General features: G+C 37.0%; 1 protein-coding gene across 1 annotated transcript in view; it reads left to right on the forward strand.

The window, feature by feature from the left end:
- suclg2 (succinate-CoA ligase GDP-forming subunit beta) overlaps window positions 1-27,035 on the forward strand; it is a 127,150-nt gene that overhangs the window by 60,605 nt on the left and 39,510 nt on the right. Inside the window, exons 7-9 of the mRNA XM_084100599.1 lie at window positions 2,412-2,508; window positions 5,042-5,203; window positions 7,508-7,650. Of these exons, the coding sequence (XP_083956725.1) occupies window positions 2,412-2,508; window positions 5,042-5,203; window positions 7,508-7,650 (402 nt within the window). The remainder of the gene's footprint in view (window positions 1-2,411; window positions 2,509-5,041; window positions 5,204-7,507; window positions 7,651-27,035) is intronic.

Genomic DNA, 27,035 nt, shown 5'->3' on the forward strand with positions numbered 1-27,035 from the left:
GGATCATTTTAGTTTTGGTTTCATACATTTTTGACAATGTTGACACAAAGTATTGGGACATCTGTGAAACCTTGTAAAAGGGGCACATTTTAAAAAATGAACTTCACCTCCCTTCAAAATCTAGAAGTAGAAACATTCCTGTTTAAAACAAATGGCAGGTAAAGTTTGTAAAGAATCAGTATTTTCCAACTGCACAGGTCCAATCACGCTAAGCACTTTAAAGGAATCTGCTTTAGTTCATGTCATAATTGTGTATACAAGCGTATATTTCTCTCCGCATAGACATTCGAGAAGCTTGGCGGTATGGAAATTGCTGCTAAATGTCTAGCTTGTCAGTTTGGCTCTCGTAAAGTCGCCCCTTTTCTGCGCGCCTTTTTTTTTGCGAGCATCTATTTGAGTCGATGCTAATTAGAATGTTTGGGATGCAGTTGACTTAGCTTCTCCACTTTGAAGTTCAACGATATGACAAAGAGCCGGCGCTCGCCTGTGCGTGCCGATGAGAGCAGCGCTACAATGTTTTCTGTCAGAATGCGCTCATTATCAAAAGAGCTTCCGTTGGCTATGGGGAAGGGAGATGTCATTTCAGCTCTTAAGTGCTTTGAAAGGAGATTTTGTTCGGATGACGTGCTTTAAAGTGTAGAGCAATAAGCAGTTGGTTATCTTTCCTGTCTTTACCTCTCGTCAAAGCTCAGCTGTTGTGAAATGATCGGGTGCTGCTTTTATTAATGAAAAGATTAAACATAACTAGATCGATTTAAATACACTTTACATGTAATAACGTGTAACTATTACTCTTTATTTTTTTGTGGAAATTAGGAGTTTGCAATGATTAAGACCTATTTGGACAAAGAAGTATTGCTAAAAATTGAATTTCGAAAAATCTGTTAATGTATTTAAGAAAGTACTGCAAAATATACAGAATTGTTGCAAAAAGTCAAAATATAAAAATTGTATGTTACAAACTATAAATCATCTAATTTTCTATAAAAGTGTTACAAAAGTATGAAATTTTACTAAATCTATGGAAGCATAACGAACAAATGATATACGAAAGAATTTATTTGTATGAAAATATGAAATCTTCAATTAAAAGTGTGTGAAAATCATATAAAATATTACAAAATCTACAGAAGAAGTAAAAAAATGAAATACAATATTAAGAAATGAATCAACAATATTCATTGTCATTGTATTGAAATCTTCCCTGAAAGTGTTACAAAAGTATTAAATATTATGGAATCCACAGTAAAAGGATGAAACGAATAAGCTTACGTTTCATAGCAAATGATTTGCAAGAGTACAGAATATGAAAACTTTTAAACAATTTTCACTAAAGTGTTACAAAAGTATGAAATATTGCGAAATCTACGCAAGTATTAGAATTTGAATTACAGAAGTGCTGCAACATCTACAAAATTGTTACAGAAAGGCAAAATATGAAAATGTATGTTACAAAGAAAGTATGAAAGCGTTATGAAATTCTTCATGATAGTGTTGCAAAAGTATGAGGTATTATAAAATATGAAAGTATTAAGAAATCCATGAAATTTTTTTACCAAAAGACAAAGTGCAAAAGTACTTTGAAATCGTCCATGACAGTGTTACAAAATATGAAATATTAAGAAATCTATGACAAATGAAACTGTTTGAAATCTTTTTGTGGACGTATGAAATCTATGAAAGTTTTAAGTGTTACAAATGTATGAAATATTATTTTGTATCACAAACATATCAAATATGAAAGCATTGCAAAATCTAAAAAAAAATGTGACTAAAGGACGAATCATCTATGAAAGTGTCACAAAATTACAGAATGCAAAAATAATATGAGATGTTCCATGAAAGTGTTATGAAAGTATAACAAGTTACAGAATTTACAGCAGTATTACAAAAAAGTGGAATTACGAAAGCACAAAATCCGAAATCTTACAGAAGTACAGAATTCAAAGTATTACAGAATCTCATATAGCTGGCAAAAGCTGGCATCTCAATTGCCAATTTTCACATTTTTCCAATTGACGTAAGCCTCATTTACTAAGCCGCTGGAGAATTGGAGAGAGCCGCTGGACATTGTCGTGCCTCTCAGCAGGGACGCATTAACTGCCACAGCGACTCAACTCCCTGCTGGCTCTGCCGACTCCAAATCAATTTCTGTCACTTTTGAAGTTATCCAAGGCAACTTCTCATTGTCTTGGCAGTGACCCAAAGTACGTTCTGACCAGAAGAGCAAGTGTTCGGTGAAAGATGCGTCCTCATTATTGGACAGTGTACATTAAATTACCCAAATAAGGAATATATATGTTTGTTTTGTTTTTTTCGCTTGAGAGTTTTCAAGGCTTTACATAAGCTCTCAGAGCTCTTCTGCAAATGTGCATCTGGGATAATTAGTTCTCTCTGTGGTTCTGTCACAGGCTGCAGATCAGATTAAACGACTCTATGATCTGTTCCTCAAAGTCGACGCCACTCAAGTCGAAGTCAATCCACTCGGAGAAACACCTGAGGGACAAGGTAAGCCGTGTGTGTGTGTGTGTGTGTGTGTGTGTGTGTGGGTATTCACGCATGAATGACAGATAGAAACGCTTGCTCACAGATTGCATAAGAGCTCCTGTAAAGATCCAAATAAGACCTTGCAGCTTCCAAGGATAAATGTCATTTCATACTAATGGTTATATTAAACACATGGATATGAGGGCTGCCTCAGCAAAACTTTACAGGGCTTCTCCAACGGAACACTGGCACAAATATGTTTTTAATATGACCAAATGCTACTTCCAATACCATTTCCAATTTTTTTTTTTTTTTTTTTTTTTTTTTTTTTTTTTTTTATAGGTACCTGTTAGGAAATGATGTAGGATGTTGTAACGTTTATTGGTATGAAATTACATACAGTAGGTCCAGAGAGGGTAATGCCTGCAGTATTAGCCTGTCAAATTAAAGAAGGGGAGAGAAATCATCTCGGCCCTACACCATAATGGCAAAATGATTTAGTCCTCATAGGGGCCGTCACTAAAGTGCTGCCACTTTTTCTTTTCTTTTCTTTTCTTTTCTTTTCTTTTCTTTTCTTTTCTTTTCTTTTCTTTTCTTTTCTTTTCTTTTCTTTTCTTTTCTTTTCTTTTCTTTTCTTTTCTTTTCTTTTCTTTTCTTTTCTTTTTCTTTTTCTTTTTCCATTCCTTTCTTGTCCTGTCCTGTTCTGTATTTTCCTTTCCTTTCCTTTCCTTTCCTTTCCTTTCCTTTCCTTTCCTTTCCTTTCCTTTCCTTTCCTTTCCTTTCCTTTCCTTTCCTTTCCTTTCCTTTCCTTTCCTTTCCTGTCCTGTCCTGTCCTGTCCTGTCCTGTCCTGTCCTGTCCTGTCCTGTCCTGTCCTGTCCTGTCCTGTCTTGTCTTGTCTTGTCTTGTATTGTCCTTTCCTTTCTTGTCCTGTCCTCCTCTTTCCTTTCATTTAATTTCATTGCCTTCCATTTCATTTCTTGTCCTGTTCTTTCCTGTTCTTCCCTTCCCTTCCCTTCCCTTCCCTTCCCTTCCCTTCCCTTCCCTTCCCTTCCCTTCCCTTCCCTTCCCTTCCCTTCCCTTCCCTTCCCTTCCCTTCCCTTCCCTTCCAGCATGCATTTATTAATCTTACGTTCATTTTTAACATTACTTTATGACATTATTGAAATCAAATTGTATTTGTTAACATTAGTTAATGCATTGTGAACTAACATGAACAAACAATGAACAATTATGTTTATTAACTTACATTAACAAAGATTAATAAATGCTTTACTATATATATATTGCTGCTCATTAATCCACGTTAGCCAATGCATTAAATAATGTTTACAAATAAGAACTTATTGTGAAGTGTTACTATTTTATTTTATATTTTATTTCATTTTTGTACATTTCTCTATTGTTCTTTAGTCTTTGTATTTCTGATTGTATGTGTCTTTTTTTGCTGATGTGAGTCTGTTAGATTTCTCTCTTAAAATCATAATAGAGCTTTTTAGGAAACACCACTGACACTGACATTTAATAGTGATATTTTTCCAGCAACCTCAAAACAAAAGTCTCCAAATTGCTTTGGCTGTCTTAAGATGCATTGTTTATTCTCTTTTCATTTTTTTACTTGTCAAAAAGTGACAAAATAAAATCTGTCTCCCCTACTTACTAAGTACTTTCAAATGTGTCACCAAGCTGCATGTTTTCATTAAATATATTTTTAAAAAAACAGCTTTGACACTGTTTTGTCAGTTTGTTTGATGGAGAAAACTGATCTAGTTCTTTGTTACTGTCTGGCTGGCTTGACTCAGTTCTCTGCAAAAGTGAGTAAAAAAAAATCTCCTGGTAACAGTGTACAGTTGAGTTTGATAAGAGCTCAGTGAACCCAGTGTACTTCCCTACAGAGATTATCTTTGTTAGTGAGTTCTGGGTCCTTGCAGACTCTGGAGACAGCGAGAGGCTGCAAAACACTACAAATGAGAGAGTTGCTGGGTCTGGTCACATACAGCCAAGATAGTCTCAGAAAACTCCCCAAGCTAATTTTCTTATACAGCATCTGTGTTTGTTGAATAAGATAGTCCTGCTGTATAAAATTAGATATATAGACGCATGTATGGTGTCAGTGAAGATCGTGTCGTAACAATGCAGATTTGTCATTAGATCTATATGGCTGTGTTTACACATATGCAGCTCCCTTTCACTCAGTGTAAATTATTCAGTTAGGACCTGCAATTGCCAATTTGCCACATGCACTCCCCATATTTGTATAATAACAGATGCTTTGAAAAGCCATTGGAAAGATACATCATCTTGATGCAACTTGGTTGGCAACAGCCACAAATACTTGGTCCTCTTTGCTTTATCAATATCTTGAGTTTATTTTACTAGGAGAGTGCTCACAGTTACTTAGAAAAACACAAATGTGATATGATAACTTTGTGCTATATTCCCACATAATCAAGGTAGCACATTGAACAAATTGGACAGGTCTGAAACTTGACTAGCTGTAAAATATAAATATATATGCCAGTATATGATTAACTGAATTCTGCTGTCTGTCCACAGTCGTTTGCTTTGATGCTAAAATCAACTTTGACGACAACGCTGAGTTCAGACAGAAAGCCGTGTTCGCCATGGACGACACAGCGGAGAGCGACCCCACGGAGACCGAGGCGGCCAAATATGACCTCAAGTACATCGGACTGGACGGAAACATAGCTTGTTTTGGTTTGTTTTAATGCTTCATATATACATTACCTTGTTATTATAAAACGATAAACGGCATACCAGATGAACTTCTTCAAAACTTCTTCAAATTTCAAAGGTTTCAGAAACCTGTTCAACATCACACTCGTGTCTCAAGGGATATTTCAAATCCAGCTTTAGACATGCTTTTCTTAGTAGTTTCAAACGCTTTTATTTTAGTCTTGAGAACGGGATTTTGTTGAAGGTGTTACCAAATGGGCGCCGATCCAGCCATCATCTCCAGCAGTTCTCTAACAGCTCCATAAGGGACCTGCCTGAACCGATGGGCTCTAATTAGCAGGAATCTTCCGGAAAACGACTCAACCAAGATGATTGTTAGTCTTCACATTTAAGTGGTCCCTCATTATAAATCACGCCGCTCTCAGAGTAAAGCACCAAGAAAGAGCTGTATAGACAAGACGAGCGCAGAAGTGACTCTAACTGACCTTGTCGTGTAGACACAAACACACTCACGCACAATTTATTCGCAGTTAGTTCGCACCTTAAAAGCTTTGTAAACTGGCAAAGCGACAGCTGTTCAGCTGAATTTCACTTTATTGAGTCTAGTGTCAAAGCCTGTGCCAACACGTTAACTCAGCACTGAAGAACAGAATAAGAGGAGATGTGTGAAGCCAGGAGAGGTGAGATGAGCAGGAAATGGCTGAATCAGTTGGCTACCGTTCAGCTCAAAGCACGAGATGGGGCTCACCAGGCCGGCTAACACAGATACTACAACCACTCTTGACACCCCGTATACTTTTAGCCAAACACAATTTGCTTTCCTTAGAAAGCCGTAGGCAGCAGATTTAGAGCCTGAGTTGTGTTTTCAATGGGGTTGGGATCTCAAATTACTTTTTTATTTGCTTTTGCCTGTGCTTTTCTTGTAAATGTGCTGTATGGCTAAGGCTGTAGTATAACACGAGTCCATGATTTGGAAGCAACTTAAAGCCATTAGCTTGTAAAAATTAAAGTACTATAATTATTTACTCATATTCAAAACCTGTACGACTTTTTTTCTTCCATGGAACATTATTTTTTAAAAGAATATTCTGGTGTTATATTGAATATTATAAAATTTTATACTACGGGGCAGTTGAATGCTTGAATCTGATTGGTTGACGAACGTTCTAATGTTTCCAATTATTTTCAGGGAAATGTTGTTCCAGGCAGGTTTGACCGCATTACAGTTCTATATCACCTCTCCAAATGATTTCAGTTATTTCAGACTACAACAGCAAAAGAACCAAAACCCACAATGACCAAGCAAATAAATATAGTAAACAAAAGGATAAAAACTACTAATTATTTCTGTTTTTTGCCACAAAATTAAATTTTATTATATACGGAAAGCACATACTCTCTTCCTCCCAGTCTCTGTCCCACTCAAACGCACACACACTTGCACAGAAATGTGTTGTCAGCATTGCTCATACGATTTTTTCAGTAAAATAGTTTAACAACTTAAAAGCTACATGACATTATTCCCTAGCATAGTATAATAACAGCACAGTTCTTGCAGCAGATAAACTTACAGTTTTGCTGTTAGTAGAGATGCTGCTGTCGAACACTGTTGAGAGACACACAGACTCAGGTAATTCACATACACTTAATCTCTCTCTCTCTCTCTCTCTCTCTCTCTCTCTCTCTCTCTCTCTCTCTGCATTAATAACTGCATTAGACTGCTATCAGTGGCTGAAGCCTCCCTTGCTAGCTCTAAAATGATGTGTTGGAAATAGCAACGGAGGCTTGGGATTTTATATACTATATTTTATATATACTATATTATTATAGTTTTGTATGAAGAGCAGATTGTTGCTCACTAAAAAAAAAATTGACAGAGTTAGCAATGTCTGAATCATGAACAAATCATTTGAGTCTGGTCTTTTCAATGATTCAATTGATCCAATTCACAAAACTGGTCCACGTGATTCTTTCACAAATCTCACTTATCCGATTAAAAGAACTCACTGAACGCTTTGGTTATCAGTGTCAGAACTAGTTAGATTTCCATCTATTCAAAATACAAATGTATCACACAGCTTCAGAAGACTTGGAATATAGTGTGTAAGTTTGAGCATTTACAGAATGTGCTTTTTGAAGCATGAAAGCTCCAGTCTCCATTCATTGTAATTTCGTACAAAAGAGTGACTGGCACATTATTTAAGATTTTCTACTTTGGTGTTCCACTGAAGATAGAAAGTCGTACAGGTTTGGAACGACATGAGGGTGAGGAAATAATGATGCAGTTTTCATTTTTAATGTCTGAAAAATGATCTGTATCCACAGTTAATGGTGCTGGCCTTGCTATGGCAACATGTGACATCATCGACTTGCATGGTGGAAAGCCTGCTAACTTCCTGGACCTGGGTGGAGGTGTAAAGGAGAATCAGGTGTACGCAGCCTTCAAGCTTCTCACTGCCGATCCCAAGGTATGAATGACTAAACAGTATGTTGATCCAAACCAAAAATTGAAATGCCCCATAAAATGTTGATATAGAGGTGTTTTGAGAGTTTGATAAGAAATAAAAAAGTTGCTGTCCTTTAACTTCATTACAGTTCTCAATTTAGTACTACTTTTCCACTCTTTGAAGTTTTCTCCGTCTGAGATTTTGTTGACTCCTTAGGCACCACAAAAGACTGGGCTTGCGGCCGAACCCAGTTCTTTTTACCATCATTACGAGTTTGTGCTCTGATCAATATCTTCGCTACAGTCACACTTTTCAGCTCTGGAATTGTAAACACACCAAGACACACACACACACACACACACCTCATAACTCATCTTTTCACCAATCCTTTTCTCCTCTAGACACACACTTCCTGTCCTCCTCCTGTTGATTACTCGCTCTGGAGCACAAGATCCTTTAGCTTGCAGCTTTTATGAGCTGTGGAGTTGTTTTTCAGATAATGATCCTTTGCCGAAGCTGACCGGAATTCCTGGCACGATGCTGATAATTTGCTTGTATTTGTTGTAAGCACACATGTCAATATGCACCTGATTAGATTTCAACTCGGTGTGTTTGTATTCGGGATGCACACTGATGTCTTCATAACAGATCTCTGTTTACAATAATGTGAAACATGGAATTCATCTAGTAATCATGCTCATTGTGCATCAGTAAACAGGAGTTCTGGGTTTTAATAGCACACCTTGCTTTTTGAGTATAGCAGACCAAAGCAGCAACGCTACGTACATGAAAAAAGTGATATTGTTCTCTTCAGATAGAAGATACACTTTTTTTGTTTTTCAATGAATTGATCAGCAAAGGAAAACAAAGAAAACTATGAAATTTATTTAGTTATTTCTCCTTGTCCCTTTTCAGAAAGTCAAACCAATGATTGTTCCAAACAATTGACAAAAATAAGGATTTATGTCCTTATTATGTCCTTAATATTTTTTGCTGACTGAATTATATTTGATTAGATAAATAATGCAGAAAAATCGTGTTGAATATTTCTCAAAAGTTCCAGTCTCCTCCTGTCTCCTGCCCTCCTGTCATCAATGGGGTACCTGAACATTTCTGAGCTCTATTGGGGTAGAGTGGCAGCCCTCCCTTGCAGTCACGCAGTTCCCATTCTGAAGCCTCTATGTACAGCAATTTGCATTTCACAGAAGCGTTCAGAGCCACCCAGGCTCTGTGGAAGGAATATTAATGGGGATGTTAATTATTGGATCCTCTGGCGGGATGAAATACGCAGTTGCCTTCTATCTTCCATCGGTAATGTTTGGATTGTTTGTTTTTGGGACTTGGTTTGTTTGTTTTTTTCCCTTGCTTCCTTCAAATCATTCTCATTAATTTACCAATTGATTAGCATTTGTAATTAACCCATCCCCACCTGTCAAAAAAAAAAAAAAAAAGAAGAAATAGACTAAAAAAAAAAAAGGCCCTAAAACTGAGACCTGAGGTACACCGCTCTTCTAGTATAGGATTGTATTAGTTTAAAGAATGTTCTGGGGTTCAATACAAAATAAGCTTAGCTAACAGCAGTTGATGTATAATGCTGATTACTACAGAAAATAATTAATGTCCATTAGTGACATAAAATACATAAATATTATATGCGTTAACATGAGACAACTGTGAAAGAATTACCTACTAACCTGTGTAAAGTTATAGCTAACTTCAAACTCTGTTGCCAATGAGAACTTTTGTGCATTGTTTGTGTAAGGATATCAAGTAATGTGTAACTTCCTTGTTTACATTAAGTAACTTATGAAGATATTGTTTAATGTAAGACCTTTAATACAAATGTGACTTTTTTTCTTCTTTAAACCCTAAAGATGCAGACTAGATGCAGACAATTGTTTTGAGCTAAGGGATGAGTAAAATTACGTCTGAGGTAATCGACATTATGCGAAAAAAATGCTGTCGATTGAACTTGAATTCTTTTAAGTACAGCTAGAATTGTTGTGTTGTACTATTGTGGACTTTAAAATTGAAGCATGGAGGGTTTAAATTGATGAACTGTCATTCTGTGAAACCCTTTCTAAAAAGTCTGCAGGGAGGCAAGTGCATTGTGTATATGAACTCCTTTGATAAACAAGATTTATTTTATTCTTACTCACTAAAGCTACCTTCCCTGGCAACTCAGAGTAGAGGGACTCTTGAACACCCACTCTTGCTTTCTTAGTTTCTCTCCTGTTTTCATCAGACATGGGCAAGCTTCCAGTTTTTTCCTGCCTCTTTATCTGTATTTATAATAGGTAGGTTGATAAATGAACGCAGTACCATGGAAGTGCGTGCAGAGTGGACACATTTTGTAACACTTGGATTACATAAGTCTGTCTTCGTTAATAACCATTGTTCAGGGTTTTTATTTATGCCACTGAAATGTGGAAAAAGAGCGATGGAGAACTCTTTATTTTTGAACCTTGTCAATACGCACCACACACAGTACATTGCAAAGTTTTATCATAGAACATGAATAAAACATTTCACATTTGCCACGGTTTTAGAAAAAGCCGAAAGCACCTGCTAGTTGAATCCAAATGGCAATGGCTAAACAACGCTATTATCCCACTCCCTCCCTTCGAAGTTAGATGTGGGAGACGTGGATGGATAGATGTTTTTGCTCATGGCTATTTGGTCCCGATGCAGTGTAGTTTGGAGTGGGAGTGAATTAGGGCTGTGGCACGTCAGACGTGCTCCCAGGCACTGGATGTTTGATGAAGGTGCTTTGCTGGGTAATTGTGACCGGTGGGGATTTCACCTGCCCTGGGTAGAGAAGGCTGCAGCACCGGGTTGTGTGATGTGTATTTGAGGTTAACTACGAGCCAGCGCTGGAGCTTGATACTGTTTGCTGGCTGCTGCAAGGTAAATCTGAAACAAAAGTTGTTGTGTGTCAGTTCTGTTGGTCAAAACACTGTGTTCATGAATGCTGGATGTCCCGTACAGCACATTAATATGTTATCTTGTAGCTATAGCTCAATCAGTCTATACTGGAGATGACACATGTTTGCTCAAGGCATCATGGAATTGAATATGCCTCCGAAATGGTGCTGGTGCTTGACCGGTGAATCTGCCAGCCTCTCTCAGAATTGGTCCACATGCACTGAAAACCAAACAATGACATAACTGCATAAAGTGTCCACAAACAAACTTTTGTTTTAATGAGATTAAAAGTTTTGAAAACGTATTTGAACATCTAAAATAGTTTAATTCAGCTTCTATCAGATAACAGATAAAATGTTAATAAATTATATTATAATAAAGTTAAATCAAATTTTTATTAGATTTTACAAGTTACGATTTTTGAGAATGTACACTTTATATACAGTATAACGAATAATATTTATAGCAGTTAAATAACAAATTATATTTGTAAATAGTTTTATTTTAGATGGGAGTACATTACATGGTTTGAGAACCTGTATGTTTATATAAATATTTATAAACAAATATAAATCTAAATAACATTTATAGCAAGTTATTCGCAAATTATATTTTATATACTACCATTTAGAGGTTTGGGGTATGTAAGGTTTATTTAATCTTTGAAATTTTGAAAAAATACTACAAATAACTGGTTTCTTTTTTAATATATTTTAAAATGTAATGTGTTCCTGTGATGTCAAAGCTGAATTTGTCAGTCTTCAGTGTCACGTGATCCTTCAGAAATCATTCTAATATGCTGATTTGCTGCTTAAGAAACATTTCTTATTAGTATCAATGTTGAAAATGAGTTGCTTGATACATTTTTAAGTTCTAATAGAAAGTTCAAAACAACATTGAACATTTGTAACACTATAAATGTTTTTACTGTCACTTTTAATATTTTTAAAAATATTTTTGACCCGAAAGTTTTGAACAGTAGTGTTTGTTTTATATTTAATATTAATATTTAATATTTATATTTATCTGTAATTGTAAATGGATGCAAAAAAATTCTCAAAATCTGTCACTTCAAACACATCAGGGTTCTTGCGCAGTTTGAAAAAATATGGAAATGTATGGAATTTGTTTTGAGGAATTTACAGGTATGGATAAATGTATAAAAAAGTTATTTTGAACTTTCTATTAATCAAAGAGTCATGGAATAAATGACACTGTTTCCACAAAAATATGAAGCAGCACAACTGTTTTCAACATTGACAATTTAGCTTTGTCATCACAGGAAAAATTATATTTTAAATTTACAATAGAAAACGGTTATTTTAAATTGGATAATATTTCACAGTATTACAGTTTACTGTATTATAATTAAAGTTAATGTAAACAACCATAGCAATGTTTTATTTTAATACAGCAACATGAAACAATTCAATAATTCACAACAGAGCTGTCCTCAGGTCACCTGAGATTTACTGGGACCAGAAACGTCCACATAGACTACCTCTATTGGAAGACCTTAATAACCTCTTAACCAATCATGGGCTATAATAAATAAACAATGTTTCTAAAACAAGCATTGCAGTTTTAATAAAATGCTGTGCGTTGATCTTGTCTGGGGTTGGTGTTAATTGATTTGTTTAAGAATCTTCCGGAAGTGATTTGGCAGAATAATGGCATACATAGATTCTGACTCAAAATGTAACATACAGTTGGATTTTAAAACATTTACCAGATGTTAAGTATGGTCTGGAAAAGTATGAAATTTTAAAATAGAGAACGTGTGGGAACCCTGAGGTGTTCATGTATACTTTTTGCACCTCTTTGATTCTGAATTTGATTCTTTTGATTGTTCCTGAACAGCTACCTGCTCTGTTTCCAGAATCACTCATATCTTATTCAACATCCTCAGTGGCCGAGCTGAGAAATCCTATTGGCTCGTTCTGTCCGGCTTCACGGTCAGGGACTCTCACAGGAGCATGCAACCATGAGGGGAAAATGGTATGGACAGATGCGGTAGGGTAATGTAAACGTGAGAGAAAGGTGAAAGTTGTGGGATGAGAAGCCCTCTTTCTTCTCTCCTCATTACTGTCTGCGCCACTGTCTGCTCAACATTAGGCACGACTCTGGCCTTTATATACGAGTGCAAACACACAAATATACTCTCACTCCCACCTTGCACATACTCCATCATTTGTATCCTTTGGGGCCTCCATGCCCTTGTCATCTCCATTGTGCTGGTGATGTTAGTGTATAATGATCAGTCGTCCCTTCTTGTCTGTGGCCCGGGGGAATCACATTTCCCATTTGTTCCAAACACAGGCAATAAGAGCCAGCCCAATCTCCCAGCCCCAACATGGCCACCTTTGTAATGGAGCTCATTTCCCCTGCGTCTGACTGTCTGGCCCCCGGACCACGCTCATCTGAGCCCCGCATTGCCAGATCCTCGGCCCCTGCTCTCAGACCATTAATGCTGACTGATAGAACGATGTCTCGCTGGCAGGAGACACATTTATTTTGTGTCCGGGCTGCTGAAGCTCAAGGAACAGCGGAGAATACATAAGCAAACAATAAGTAAACTTTACACACACGGGCTGAATGGCGTCCGCAGTTCTGTATCATTTTGAGCCGATCGGCTTCCAGTCTGAACACGTGGAGCATGTTTTCTATTATGTGATCACCTCACTCGCTAGTAATCACCTGTTTAGGTAGTCCCGCAAAACAAGTTAGCTCCTAAGTGGTCGGGAGTTTTCTCGCTTTTTCAATAATGTCAACACTTGTTTCAAAACTTTCTTTCCCACCCATGAGAATGATGGATGATGCTTTACAAAAAAACAATAAAACGCACCGCTGTTTGTTCTGATGTGCTAGCAAGCGAGCAGCAAAGACGCTACTTTCAGTATTACCTTGCGTGCATGAGGTCTCTGGAGCATGCTTGTTTGGTTTTGAAAATGTTCTTCACGTAAGGCATTTCTCAAGAAAAGGGGTTTGCGAGCTTGTTATGCAAATTTGGGAGGGAAAGAAATGTGCTCAGAAATGCAAATCCTGCATTTTTGTTTTTTTTTTCCGAATGAGGCAATATCTATTGGATTTTCAGTAAGATCTCTTGGAAGTAGAAAAATAGTTTTTCTGTTTTAAGTCCAGGTAATTATTTAATCTCCACAGCAGAACTTTTTTGCAGATTTAGAGTGGATGCAAACTGTAAAATGACTCATGATTTAATTAGTCGGTTTCGCTCTGGGGTCTGATTTTTTTATTTTTGCACTGCAGTGGTCCGAGTCTTAGGGCTGAAGATTAAAGTGATTTATTGTGTAGAAGAAATGTGGTGAGATCACAACCTCTCTGTTAAGTCCACATTCTGCTATATTGAACCAGTGACAAGATGAGAATAAACTGTGATTTGCAGTCATTGGTCAGTTATATATTGGTATATTTGGGTAACATTAACAGTAAAGAGTTAAGGCTCCTGGCATTTTTAAACTGCTTAATTCACCTCAAGTTTGTCATTACATTACATTATTTATTCAGTGTCACGTGATCCTTCAGAAATCATTCTAATATGCTGATTTAGTGCTCAAGAAACGCACTGTAAAAAATTATCGTGATTTTAACGGTAAAAGACCGTTAAAAAAAATGCTTCAGTGAAAAACTGTTAATTGGTTAACAGAAAGTTTCCGTACTATATACGGTAAATAACTGTGATAGATCTAATGGTACATTTAATGTAATTTTACTGTAAAATACCGTTAAATTGACAGTTTTTGAAAGTGAAAAAGAACAACTCATTGTATAATTTACAGTGAAAAAACATAAATTGACATTCCCACAATTCCCTGTGTGACACTTCACATTTGATCTATTTTTGTTAAAATAACTATGTTTCTTCATAGTTTTCTTAGTTTGTTCTAATCAGTTATGTACATTAGGGTTTTATGTTACATTTAATGTTGTTAAATTAATGTTTATTGCATTTTTAAAAAGTTTTTGTGGAGATTTTTGCACTATATATTATATATGAAAATTATTATAAAATGGCTTCTCCTACTGCTTCAACTTCCATTTTTCTTAGTGATATTTATCGGCAGTTTATCAGTAAGTGACGAAGATTTTGTTCTCTTCGACTCACTGGATGGAAACGGTGCTTTATCTGCAAATATTTTATGCGATATTCCAATTTTGAGCATTAGTTAAATTCGCAACATTGGATGGAAACATACAGTACAGGTCAAAAGTTTGGAAACATTACTATTTTTAATGTTTTTGAAAGAAGTTTCTTCTGCTCATCAAGCCTGCATTTATTTGATCAAAAATACAGAAAAAAAAATATATAATATTGTGATATATTATTACAATTTAAAATAATTTGTTTTCAATTTATTAAACTTTAAATTATCATTTATTTCTGTGATGCAAAGCTGAATTTTCAGGATCATTACTCCAGTCTATCACATGATCCTTTAGAAATCATTCTAATATGATGATTTATTATGAGTGTTGGAAACAGTTCTGCTGCCTAATACAGTATATTTGATGAATAAAAGGTTAAAAAGAACTGCATTTATTCAAAGTAAAAAAAATTTTCTAATTATAGAAATCTTCTTTACTATCACTTTTTATCAATTTAACACATCCTTGCTGAATAAAAGTATTGATTTATTTCAAAAAAAGAAAGAAAAAAAATTACTGACCCCAAATTACTGACCAGTAGTGTATATTGTTGTTACAAAAGATTTATATTTTTAAAACATTTGCTTCTTTTTTCTTTTTTTTTTTCTTTTTTTTTTTACTTTGTATTCATCAAAGTATCCTAAAAAAGTATATGAAAGGTTATGAAAAAATATTAAGCAGCAGAACTGTTTCCAACTTTGATAATGAATCATCATATTAGAATGATTTCTAAAGGATCATGTGATAGACTGGAGTAATGATCCTGAAAATTCAGCTTTGTATCACAGAAATAAATGATAATTTAAAGTATAATACATTGAAAACCAATTATTTTAAATTGTAATAATATATCACAATATTACATTTTTTTCTGTATTTTTGATCAAATAAATGCAAGCTTGATGAGCAGAAGAAACTTCTTTCAAAAACATTAAAAATAGTAATGTTTCCAAACTTTTGGCCTGTACTGTAGCTCATGTTCATGTCCATGTTCCAAACACATCATCCAGTGCTCTTTGATCTCTATTAGATTCTATTATGCCTTTTAGTCAGAAAGCCTGATTTATAACAAGAGATGAATACATAAATGACCCCCATGCAGAATAATACGCTTGTTGTGTAGACCGTGTCTAATAAAAGAGGGTGTTCTGCATAAATGTTACCTTTTGATATTACTTTATTAAACATGGCCTGTGATCTTTTTCTCAGAAACTTCATAGAGTACTATATATCCAATTAGTTTGAGCGTCTCCATTGGTCAGGTTGTCATTGACTAATGGAAGACCTCAATGAAGAGGCTTTCCACAGATGCATTTGATGATCTGCTTACAACCGGTCATGTATTTTTATTTTATTTTGTCAGAAAGGTTGCTGTCTGTCTCAATCTAGCCTTTTACTTTGATCAGTGTGAGATCTGTTCAACAGTACAGCCACTCTTGTACAGTCATTGTCGTTTTTGTTCTGGTTTAAACAATGTGTGCATAGGTACGTGTGCAGGAAGATGTTCACTGACATTTAGACGTCGTTCTTTTGCTCTTTTGGCAACTTTCCTGATTTTAAGAGAAGAGATACAACATGATAGGGTGACGAGGTGCGAACAGGATCAGGGTCTGGACTCAAAATCGCTTGTATTTGACAAAATGTGGCTTGTTTAATGATCTCCCCGTCATTGACTTTACATAATACTCAACAGAAGTACAAACATGAAGCACTTTAATGGTCTCTTCACACAATCTCTCCATGCATGAGAGTTTGTCATAACATTGAGCATAAATACACCTCAAACGTTTGACGGGCAGGCAGTGCTGTGAAAAGCAAATCGTCTTGTCCATTTATGCGCTGAAGATCATTCAACCAAGCACTGGCCTTATAGAGGTTCCTTTAAAAATCATTCCAATATGCTTGAACGGTGCTCAGTTATTCTTTAGTGCTCAATTATTAATAATGGTTATTATTATTATTATTAATAATGAAATCAGTTTTTGCTGATTAATATTTTTGTGATCGATTTTTCAGTATTATTAAGAATATGTTTGAATAATTTTAAGAAAGTTCAGTGAGCATAATTTATTTGAAATACTTTTATAAATGTCTGTACTATCACATTTGATCAATTGAATGCATTCTTGCTGAATAAAAGCTGTTTGTTTTTTTTTAATCATGGTTTCCACAAAAATATATAAGCTGCATTGATCAAAATACAGTAAAATCTGTGATATTGTTATTATTAAAACAGTTGTTATTAATGAAAATAGTTGAGCTGCTTAATATTTTATGGAAACAATGATACACTACCATTAAAAAGTTTAGGGTCAGTAACTTTTTTTTTTTTTTTTTTTTTAAGAAATTAATACTTTTATTCAGCAAGAGTGCATTAAATTGATCAAAAGTGACAGTAAAGACATTTATAATGTTACCAAAGATACATGCTTTTTTTAAAACTTTCTATTCATCATAGAATCACAAACAAAAATATCACTGTTTGCACACAAATATTAAGTAGCAAAAACTGTTTTCAACATTGATAATAATAAGAAATTATTCTTAAGCAGCAAATCAGCATATTAGAATGATTTCTGAAGGATCATGTGACACTGGAGTAATGATGCTAAAAATGCAGCTTTGCCATCACAAAAATAAATGACACTTAAATATAATATATATTACAATAAAAAAAAAAAATTGGTTCAACTTCACTTGAATTGGTATCAACTACTAACGCTTTTGGTATCGTTTCAACTCTACTCTCATGTATAAGGACACTTTTAGGATCTGTCCCAAACTTAACTTGTTATCTGTATACTAAACTTTTGAATTAATGAAGGATACTGGGTTTATCTTGCTTCACCATCCCCATGAAATTAGATAACCTTACTATCACTCCATCCTTTACCGTAGATTACACTTTATTCATTAAGTGCAATTCTGGTGTTTTAAACCCTTGTCTAATTTGGTTTAGGTATTGATCGCAGTGTATGAAGTTTTTCCTTTGGGTCTCTTTATTTTTCCCTTCCGACACAAATCTCGGCCCGATAAGGTCTGTTGTTGTATTCCTGAGTGTATCGCTGTCCAATACAAATGCTAAATCTGATCTTGTCGTACACGAGCACGTACAATGCACAGGAGGGCGCAAAGTAAAATGTTCATCCTATACTTCCCTGCTATCTCCGAATTATTCCTGCGATCATTACACTCGTGGCTCAAAGGAAGCCCGCTATGCCCGAGCTCTTCGTTATCTGTCCCTCTCTCTGTCTCTCTCTCTCTCTCTCTCTCTCTCTCTCTCTCTCTCTCTCTCTCTCTCTCTCTTTCCTAGGTTAGATCATGTTTTAAGGCACTGTATCGATGTGCAACCTGGAGCTCCTCTCGATATTAATTAGCTTCTCTTTCCTTTATCTTTAGTTCATTTATCAATGGCTGCCAGATAATGCGTTCCAGGGCCCGAGAGAGCATTGTGAAGAGGATGAAGTCGTAAGGAAAAAAAAATTGTTAGAAAGCCTTTAGTTATGGGTTTGTGTGATGGATTTGATGAATTATGAAATATCCTAGTATCCTATCCTAGTCACTTTCTGTGTGTGAGAGTGTGTGTGAGTGTGTGAGTGTGTGTGAGTGTGTGTGAGTGTGTGTGAGTGTGTGTGAGTGTGTGTGAGTGTGTGTGAGTGTGTGTGTGTGTGAGTGTGTGTGAGTGTGTGTGTGTGAGTGTGTGTGAGTGTGTGTGAGTGTGTGTGTGAGTGTGTGTGTGAGTGTGTGAGTGTGTGTGTGTGTGAGAGTGTGTGTGAGAGTGTGAGAGAGTGAGTGTGAGTTTGTGTTAGTGTGATTTTGTGTGTGCGAGTGGGTATGTCAGAAAGTGCGAGATAGTGTTTGTGTGTGTGAGTGTGTTTGAGAGTATGAGTGTGTGCGTGCGTGTGTGTTTTTGTGTGTGTTTGTTTGTGAGTACGTGTGTGTATGTGTGTGTGAGTGACTGTGTGTGTGAGCGTGTTTGTGAGTGAGACTGTGTGTTTGTGTGTGTGGGTGACTTCAGATACCTAAGAGAGGTACAAGATATTCATCTAATGATGTTAGACATGTTCCTTTAGCTCATGTCCGTCACACACACACACACACACACACACACACACACACACAAGACGGTGTCTGTGAGGTGCGCAGCTGTAGGGAGCGTTGTTGGGCTTTCGGCACTTGTCGCTGTTCTTTTCCGATGTCAAAGGACTGATGGAGGCCTGATGAAGCAGATGAGTCCTCGCCTAGAGCTCTTCCAGAAACACACACACACAATCACTCACACAATGCCGGGGACAGATGGCGATGCCAGAACAACACTCGCCTACACACACACACACATCTGTAACAATAGAAACATAAATTCTCATATGCACATCTCTTGAAAATTTGCACCTCCATTACTTCCTTAACCAAGAGGGCGGCGTGAATTACGGGAAGCGCATGTTGTCCGCAAATTGAAAAAAAACGCATGAAAATTTCCGTATTACCGCTGAGACTAAAACCATCTGTCCACTGGTTCCTAAAAATTACGTTGAAATTACGCCGTGAGAACGGTCACGAATTCACTTACATTCATTACATGCTGTTTTCCACTTCGTTTGAAGAGATTGCTGTAGCATTTAAACTCGGCATGAAACCTGGAAAACATTCCCTTTGGGGGCGTCGCAGCGCTGTATCCAGCAGTCGAGGTTTTTTCTTCTTATCTTGAAGGTTAATTTTGAAAGGGATTGAATTGTCCTGAGTGCCCCCTGCCTCTGATGAGTTGTCCGATTGATCTATCCGCAGGGACACTTTCCGTTCGTGTCCGACTCAGGCCCAGCAATTGTATTCGACACAACCGTGAAAGAAGAGGCATTTCAATTGCGACATATCGGGTCAGATGAAACCTACACACCCTGCCTACCAATCGTTTGTATATATGCTTTGCATATTTATTTATATTTCCAGCCATGGATTTTCACCCAGCGTGAACCTCGCCTCTGTCCTTCTTCAGAAAGTAGCGGTTGATTGAAAACTCTCTCGTCTGCTGTTCTTCATCTGGAGAAGATCGATAAAGGAGCCGAGATAGGAGCCACACTAATTGAGTCGTTCTTTTACTGTTATTGCGTAGAGAACCGTTTTGTCATGTCAACGGTTGTCCCAGATACAGCGGTACTCTCTCTTTTTTTCCATCCTCTCTCCCTTTTCTACCTCTCTCTCTCTCTCTCTCTCTCTCTCTCTCTCTCTCTCTCTCTCTCTCTCTCTCTCTCTCTCTCTCTCTCTCTCTCTCTCTCTCTCTCTCTCTCTCTCTCTCTCTCTCTCTCTCTCTCTCTCTCTCTCTCTCTCTCTCTCTCTCTCTCTCTCGGAGTCAGTCTCGGAGTCAGTCTCATCTTCCGCTCTCCCTCACAGGGACCAAAGGGAGTTAAGTCCATAATGAAGTGAGTCTGTCGAGGCCCAGCACTTCTCGCTCCCTCTAGCACAACTGCAGACCATTTCTTCTCAGTAGGCCCGAGTTTGTTTTTTTCTTCTCCATACCACTCAGAAACACGATACCATTAAAAATTGAAAAGCATGCATGTGTGGTGAGCTGTGGTGGCGGTATTATTTTTAATACTTTTATTCAGCAAGGATGCGTTAAATTGATCAAAAGTTACAGTAAAACATTTATAAAAAGATTTATCTTTCAAATAACTTTCAATTCAACTGAAGAACCCTGAAAAAAAATATTAAGCAGCACAACTATTTTCAATATTGGTAATAATAAGACATGTTTCTTGAGCACCAAATCACCGTATTAGAATTATTTCTGAAGGATCATGTGACACTGAAGACTGGAGTAATGATGCTGAAAATTTGCCATCACAGGAATCAATTACATTTTAAAATGTATTAAAATAGAAAGCAGTTATTTTGAATTGTGTATGTAAACATATGTAAAATAACACAATTATCAACATTAAACAGCATACAAATCAAAACTGCCTAATGTTACTGAATGAAATGTCGACCCAGGACGAGCTATAGGACTGTGAAGCACTGGGGGTGTTGATGGACTCGATCTACTCCATCTATGTTTTGAATACAATCCAGGCATAGTCTTTGACAAAAACTAGATTTTCTCAGCTTTTTGCTCAAAATGTTGCTTTTTTATGAAACCCACATTCAAGTGTTGATTAAAAAAAAGAATGCATGAAGCTAGAATAAAACTGGGTTTTTTTGTTTAAAAGCAGAATTGTTTTTCTTTCTTTTGATATATTGCATGTCCAGATATTCATAGAACAAAATATTCTAGGGGCCATGAAACTTTTGTGAAAATGATCAAAAATGCTGGCTGTGTCTGGAAACTTTTTTTTCAAAAACACTGGTGGGGAAAGGGTTAATATACGACTTTCAAAAACAATAAACCAATCTTATCGACCCTAATCATTTGTAAGCAGGAACCAATGAATGAATTGATTTGTTTTTTTAATTATTTTCATTTTAAAGATTTATTTGCTCAGTTCTCTGATCCCCTGTGGAACTTTATTGAATTTTATTGTGATAAAACACAACTCAGTGTGTCATAATTCAATTATGTGACATTTGCTCTCACTTCAAATGTCTCTCTATTAGTAACTCTGCCTTAGACTGTCTCATAAAGAATTCTAAGCTTCGGTTTTATCAGTGTGTCCTTTACTGAGGGTTACCTGACCTTCAGCACTGCCTGCATTACATAATCAACATGAATATTTGCCCCATTAGTGATGAGATAATAATGCATTTATATATAGCAACACTTTAAATGTCATATGTTCTCAGACTGAATTTTGAAGTTCTCACTGTTTGTGCTGTTTATGTTCCCTGAAATCTGCAACGTTTACTTTTGCACTGCATATTCTGTATGGATTGTGTTGTCAATGTTATACACAACAGAAAGAAGCTTGCGAGTCCTGTCAATGGTCCACCCAATCCGCTGACTAAAGACATTAGATGACTCCGCATGGCACTGCAGTGCATAATTGCCATGTTTGCCTTTTTTAACATATCTAAAAATATGCTAAGCAAGCTTTCTTCTCATATTGCCATCTTTACTCAATAAACCTCCGATCCTCAAATCATCTCTGGATGAGATTATGCATTAGAGATTGGTGGGAGACAGTCATTTTGCACTGCTTTTAGCATGTACACAAGATATGTTTTTAATCCAGTTTTGAAGGTAGTATACATCACAATTATGCTTCTATTTAATGGATTATTTAACATCTGCACCACCTCTTTCATTTGGATAGAAATACATTTAGATTGCACTCCGTCTGATGATTTTCCGAGTGAGCTGTCAGTCAGATTATTAGGCAGCATGTGAACGTAGCTACTGATTCCTACTAATAAGTGAATTATACACTCAGACTGTGCAGTGCATTGATTGGTTTTTCATTTTGCTCATTAGCGTGGATCGTGTCCAATCCTTCCCTGCTAATATAACAATAACAATGGATGGAGTTTGGATCCTGGGGTGCGTAAAGATGAGATCCAATTTGTCCAATTTTCATTCCACCACCTTACATTGCACCTCCATCATTATATGAACACCTACGGTTGACAATTTCGAGCATGATACCCCAGACTATTTAGTTGGCGAATATTGCCTCAGTTGCTTAATGGAACATTAGGAAGGTTATGATGCGCAGTCCTTCTAAAGTAGCTCACCATTTCAAAGAGTTTCCAGTTAATCCTGGTAAATTCAGTGCTGTCTATTTAGCTCCCCGTTGATTGAGTTCAGTGCAAGGCTAGCATTCCAGTGCAATGCATGGAGGTGGACAATATGAGACCACTTAGATATTTCTGATCGTTTCCCTTGTATCATCACACTAATCATAATGAGTTTGACTCTATAAAGGCTTCATCATGACTGTCTTTAGCTGGGAAACAAACCTTTTCAAGTGTTTGAAGCAATAAAACAAACATTACGGACACCCAATATCTTGGAAAAACTACAAAGTGAGACAAAATTAATAACATTTAAGTCAGTTTAAAGCAGTCTAATTTCAGTGTCTGCTATATAAAGTAAACTGACTTAAAAGTTTTTGATTATAAAGAAGTGTCAATTGTTTGTTTGCTTGCTTTTTGGTCCCTAGCTTATAAATCATATTAAATTATATTTTGTGAAAATGTACAGAATGCAGAATGGTTTCTGTGAGGGTTGTATTTTGGGTTAGGTTTAGGGTTAGAGGATTAAATATACAGTTTGTAAAGTATAAAAATCATTATGTCTATGGAACGTCCCCATAGAACATGGAAACGTGTGTGTTTGTGGATGTGAGAGATGGCCACAAAGATGGCAATATCTGAAACAATAATATTCCATGTGGGGAAATTTTTTTGGTCCCCATGAGGAAAACGGCTTTTTAATCATGCAATGTTAATTTGCAATATGATAATGTAAAAATGCAGAAAGTTTTCTGTAATGGGTAGGTTTAGGGTTTGGGAATAGAAAATACAGTTTATACATTATAAAAAATAATTATGTCTATGAAATGTCCCCATAAAAATGGAAACCCAACATGTGTGTATGTATTTACATACAGTGAGGAAAATAAGTATTTGAACACCCTGCTATTTTGCAAGTTCTCCCACTTGGAGGGGTCTGAAATTGTCATTGTAGGTGCATGTCCACTGTGAGAGACATAAACTAAAAAATAAAAAAAAATCCAGAAATCACAATATATGATTTTTTAACTATTTATTTGTATGATACAGCTGCAAATAAGTATTTGAACACCTGTCTATCAGCTAGAATTCTGACCCTCAAAGACCTGTTAGTCTGCCTTTAAAATGTCCACCTCCACTCCATTTATTATCCTAAATTAGATGCACCTGTTTGAGGTCGTTAGCTGCATAAAGACACCTGTCCACCCCATACAATCAGTAAGAATCCAACTACTAACATGGCCAAGACCAAAGAGCTGTCCAAAGACACTAGAGACAAAATTGTACACCTCCACAAGGCTGGAAAGGCTACGGGGAAATTGCAAAGCAGCTTGGTGAAAAAAGGTCCACTGTTGGAGCAATCATTAGAAAATGGAAGAAGCTAAACATGACTGTCAATCTCCCTCGGACTGGGGCTCCATGCAAGATCTCACCTCGTGGGGTCTCAATGATCCTAAGAAAGGTGAGAAATCAGCCCAGAACTACATGGGAGGAGCTGGTCAATGACCTGAAAAGAGCTGGGACCACCGTTTCCAAGGTTACTGTTGGTAATACACTAAGTCATGGTTTGAAATCATGCATGGCACGGAAGGTTCCTCTGCTTAAACCAGCACATGTCAAGGCCCGTCTTAAGTTTGCCAATGACCATTTGGATGATCCAGAGGAGTCATGGGAGAAAGTCATGTGGTCAGATGAGACCAAAATAGAACTTTTTGGTCATAATTCCACTAAACGTGTTTGGAGGAAGAAGAATGACGAGTACCATCCCAAGAACACCATCCCTACTGTGAAGCATGGGGGTGGTAGCATCATGCTTTGGGGGTGTTTTTCTGCACATGGGACAGGGTGACTGCACTGTATTAAGGAGAGGATGACCGGGGCCATGTATTGCGAGATTTTGGGGAACAACCTCCTTCCCTCAGTTAGAGCATTGAAGATGGGTCGAGGCTGGGTCTTCCAACATGACAATGACCCGAAGCACACAGCCAGGATAACCAAGGAGTGGCTCTGTAAGAAGCATATCAAGGTTCTGGCGTGGCCTAGCCAGTCTCCAGACCTAAACCCAATAGAGAATCTTTGGAGGGAGCTCAAACTCCGTGTTTCTCAGCGACAGCCCAGAAACCTGACTGATCTAGAGAAGATCTGTGTGGAGGAGTGGGTCAAAATCCCTCCTGCAGTGTGTGCAAACCTGGTGAAAAACTACAGGAAACGTTTGACCTCTGTAATTGCAAACAAAGGCTACTGTACCAAATATTAACATTGATTTTCTCAGGTGTTCAAATACTTATTTGCAGCTGTATCATACAAATAAATAGTTAAAAAATCATACATTGTGATTTCTGGATTTTTTTTTTAGATTATGTCTCTCACAGTGGACATGCACCTACGATGACAATTTCAGACCCATCCATGATTTCTAAGTGGGAGAACTTGCAAAATAGCAGGGTGTTCAAATACTTATTTTCCTCACTGTATATGTACTGTACTGTACTTCATAATTGTTTGCTACGTTCAGCAGAATCTGTTATTTTTTGTCGTTTTCATTGATTCATTGATTATGGTCTTAATAAGATCACTTAATAAAGGCAAGGTCAACCAACACCCTGTTGGCCATTGTTGCATCGTCATGAGCATGTCCAATCCATCCTGCCTCCAACCATTCATCCACTCCTAATGTACCACCTTACGGCATGAACACTCACGGTTTATCACTTGTTCAGAAGCAATGAAGCAGATGTTTGCGTTCTTTGTTGCCACAATCACCTCAAAGCCCTCAGCATGAGGGTTGCATTGATGAATATGTTCAAGAGATCTCCTTCTTTGCTGCTGGCTACAATCAATGGCATTATGGCTGTTCAGACGAGCTTCATGAAGCAGAAAGTTGACTAATGTCCTTCAATTCTCCATTATGTACTGATACAGCTTTTAAGCTAATGACCCACTATTGTGCGCTAGCCACAAGCGTTAGCTCGCGTTTGTGCATTTACAAACAACCATTGCATATTTAAAATGAACCAAGTAAGCCTTATATCTGAACTTCCGCCAGTAAAGGCTTTCCATTGCCAGCTACGACCTACTAGCGTGTGCAAAATGCCTTTAAGTTAGATGTGAGTCATGCACTGCAGTGGAATGTAAATTTCACCTCAGTAATTTAATAATCATCTGGTTGTTTATTTGTGAGACCGCTGAAGCAGAGATGGTTTGAGAATGGAGAGCAGAACTGTTTTAATCGATTCAGATTAAAGCCGTCCCACCACATCATCCCACGCTATATGTATCACATATGCATAATACAAACTATTGCCTTCTGCAGTAGTTCTCAGTTTCTCACTTCAGGGCTGAGATTTTACATTGGTCCTCACAAATTGTGTTCATGTTTTGCAGATAAGGGCATGACCTGTTTATGTTGATATCTGTCTAGTTTGTAGGGATGGTTATCTTTGAATTCTGCAAGTTGTTTTGATTAACAATTCACTGGTTTTCGATTTGATTCCCTAGCAAATTAATTTTTTTCATCATTTTCTTACTCATAAAAACACATTGGTTCTAATGCTTCAAGCAAGCATGGTTGAGCTTCCGCGTTTACCATGTTTGATGTGACTATGTGTGTGCGTTGATCATGTGCATGGATAAAAGCCTAAATGAAATGTTCATCATACAAACAAATTGTGTATCTTCAGAACACTATGATTAAACCGATCAATTCATATGTATCACTTTTGGTAATACATACAGCACAAATTACAACATAAATCATCAACATGTGAAATATATTTAGGTGGTTTAAGGAATTTCGAAGACTGGTTCAAATCCTGGACATTTCATTCCAAGTTTTTTTTCATAACATCTGTCCCCCACATGTTGTTCTTTTCAACATGTGAGGAGACTTGGCATGGGAAATACAGCATTACTGCTTGGGAAGAGTTACCTGCTAGGACACATAGCATATCTTCACATATTATTTATGCATTTGTTTTCAGCAGCTGGCCCAAAGTTGACCAGCTCACTGGGAAAAGTCCTGTTGCTCCCTCTGGCCAATCCGTTCCATTCCCATGTTCAAATATTCAAAAAGGTAGCGTTTGTTGAAATAGTTGAACTTTGTGTTTTTCTGCCTCTTGGAAGCTCTGCCTCACAAGCGCCTTTCTGTTCCGTTTAGGTGGTTTATTTCCCTGCCAGTATCTACTTAGACGTGCCAATGGATTTTTTTAGTTGTTTACATCAATAAACCATAATCTTCCAAGTCTCTTTCTCTTCGCATCTTCATCTCAGTCTAGAGCTTGATTTGCCTGTAGGCTGATACTTTAGCTACAGTTTTTCGTACTTCTCTTTATTAGGAGGGGGCCATGTGGAGACCCTTGTCCTGAAGTGACCTTCTGTGGGCCTGGGCCTGTGCCATAATTAAGCTAATGATGTATGATAAAACTGATGCACGCAGACAGACTCGTCACTCTCACCCAAGGCTCCTCAATCTTTACGTCACATCACATCTAGCCGCATCACTGTAAACCTCAGATCGGGTCTGTACTCAAATTTTGCAACCATATTAATTGGATTTGGTGTAGTTTTATGAGTGCGTTTGAATACTTTTAACTTATATCCCGGTCTCTCTCTCTCTCTCTCTCTCTCTCTCTCTCTCTCTCTCTCTCTCTCTC

The sequence above is a fragment of the Abramis brama genome (assembly GCF_963993115.1).
Source record: "Abramis brama genome assembly, chromosome: 23".
NCBI lineage: Eukaryota > Metazoa > Chordata > Actinopteri > Cypriniformes > Leuciscidae > Abramis > Abramis brama.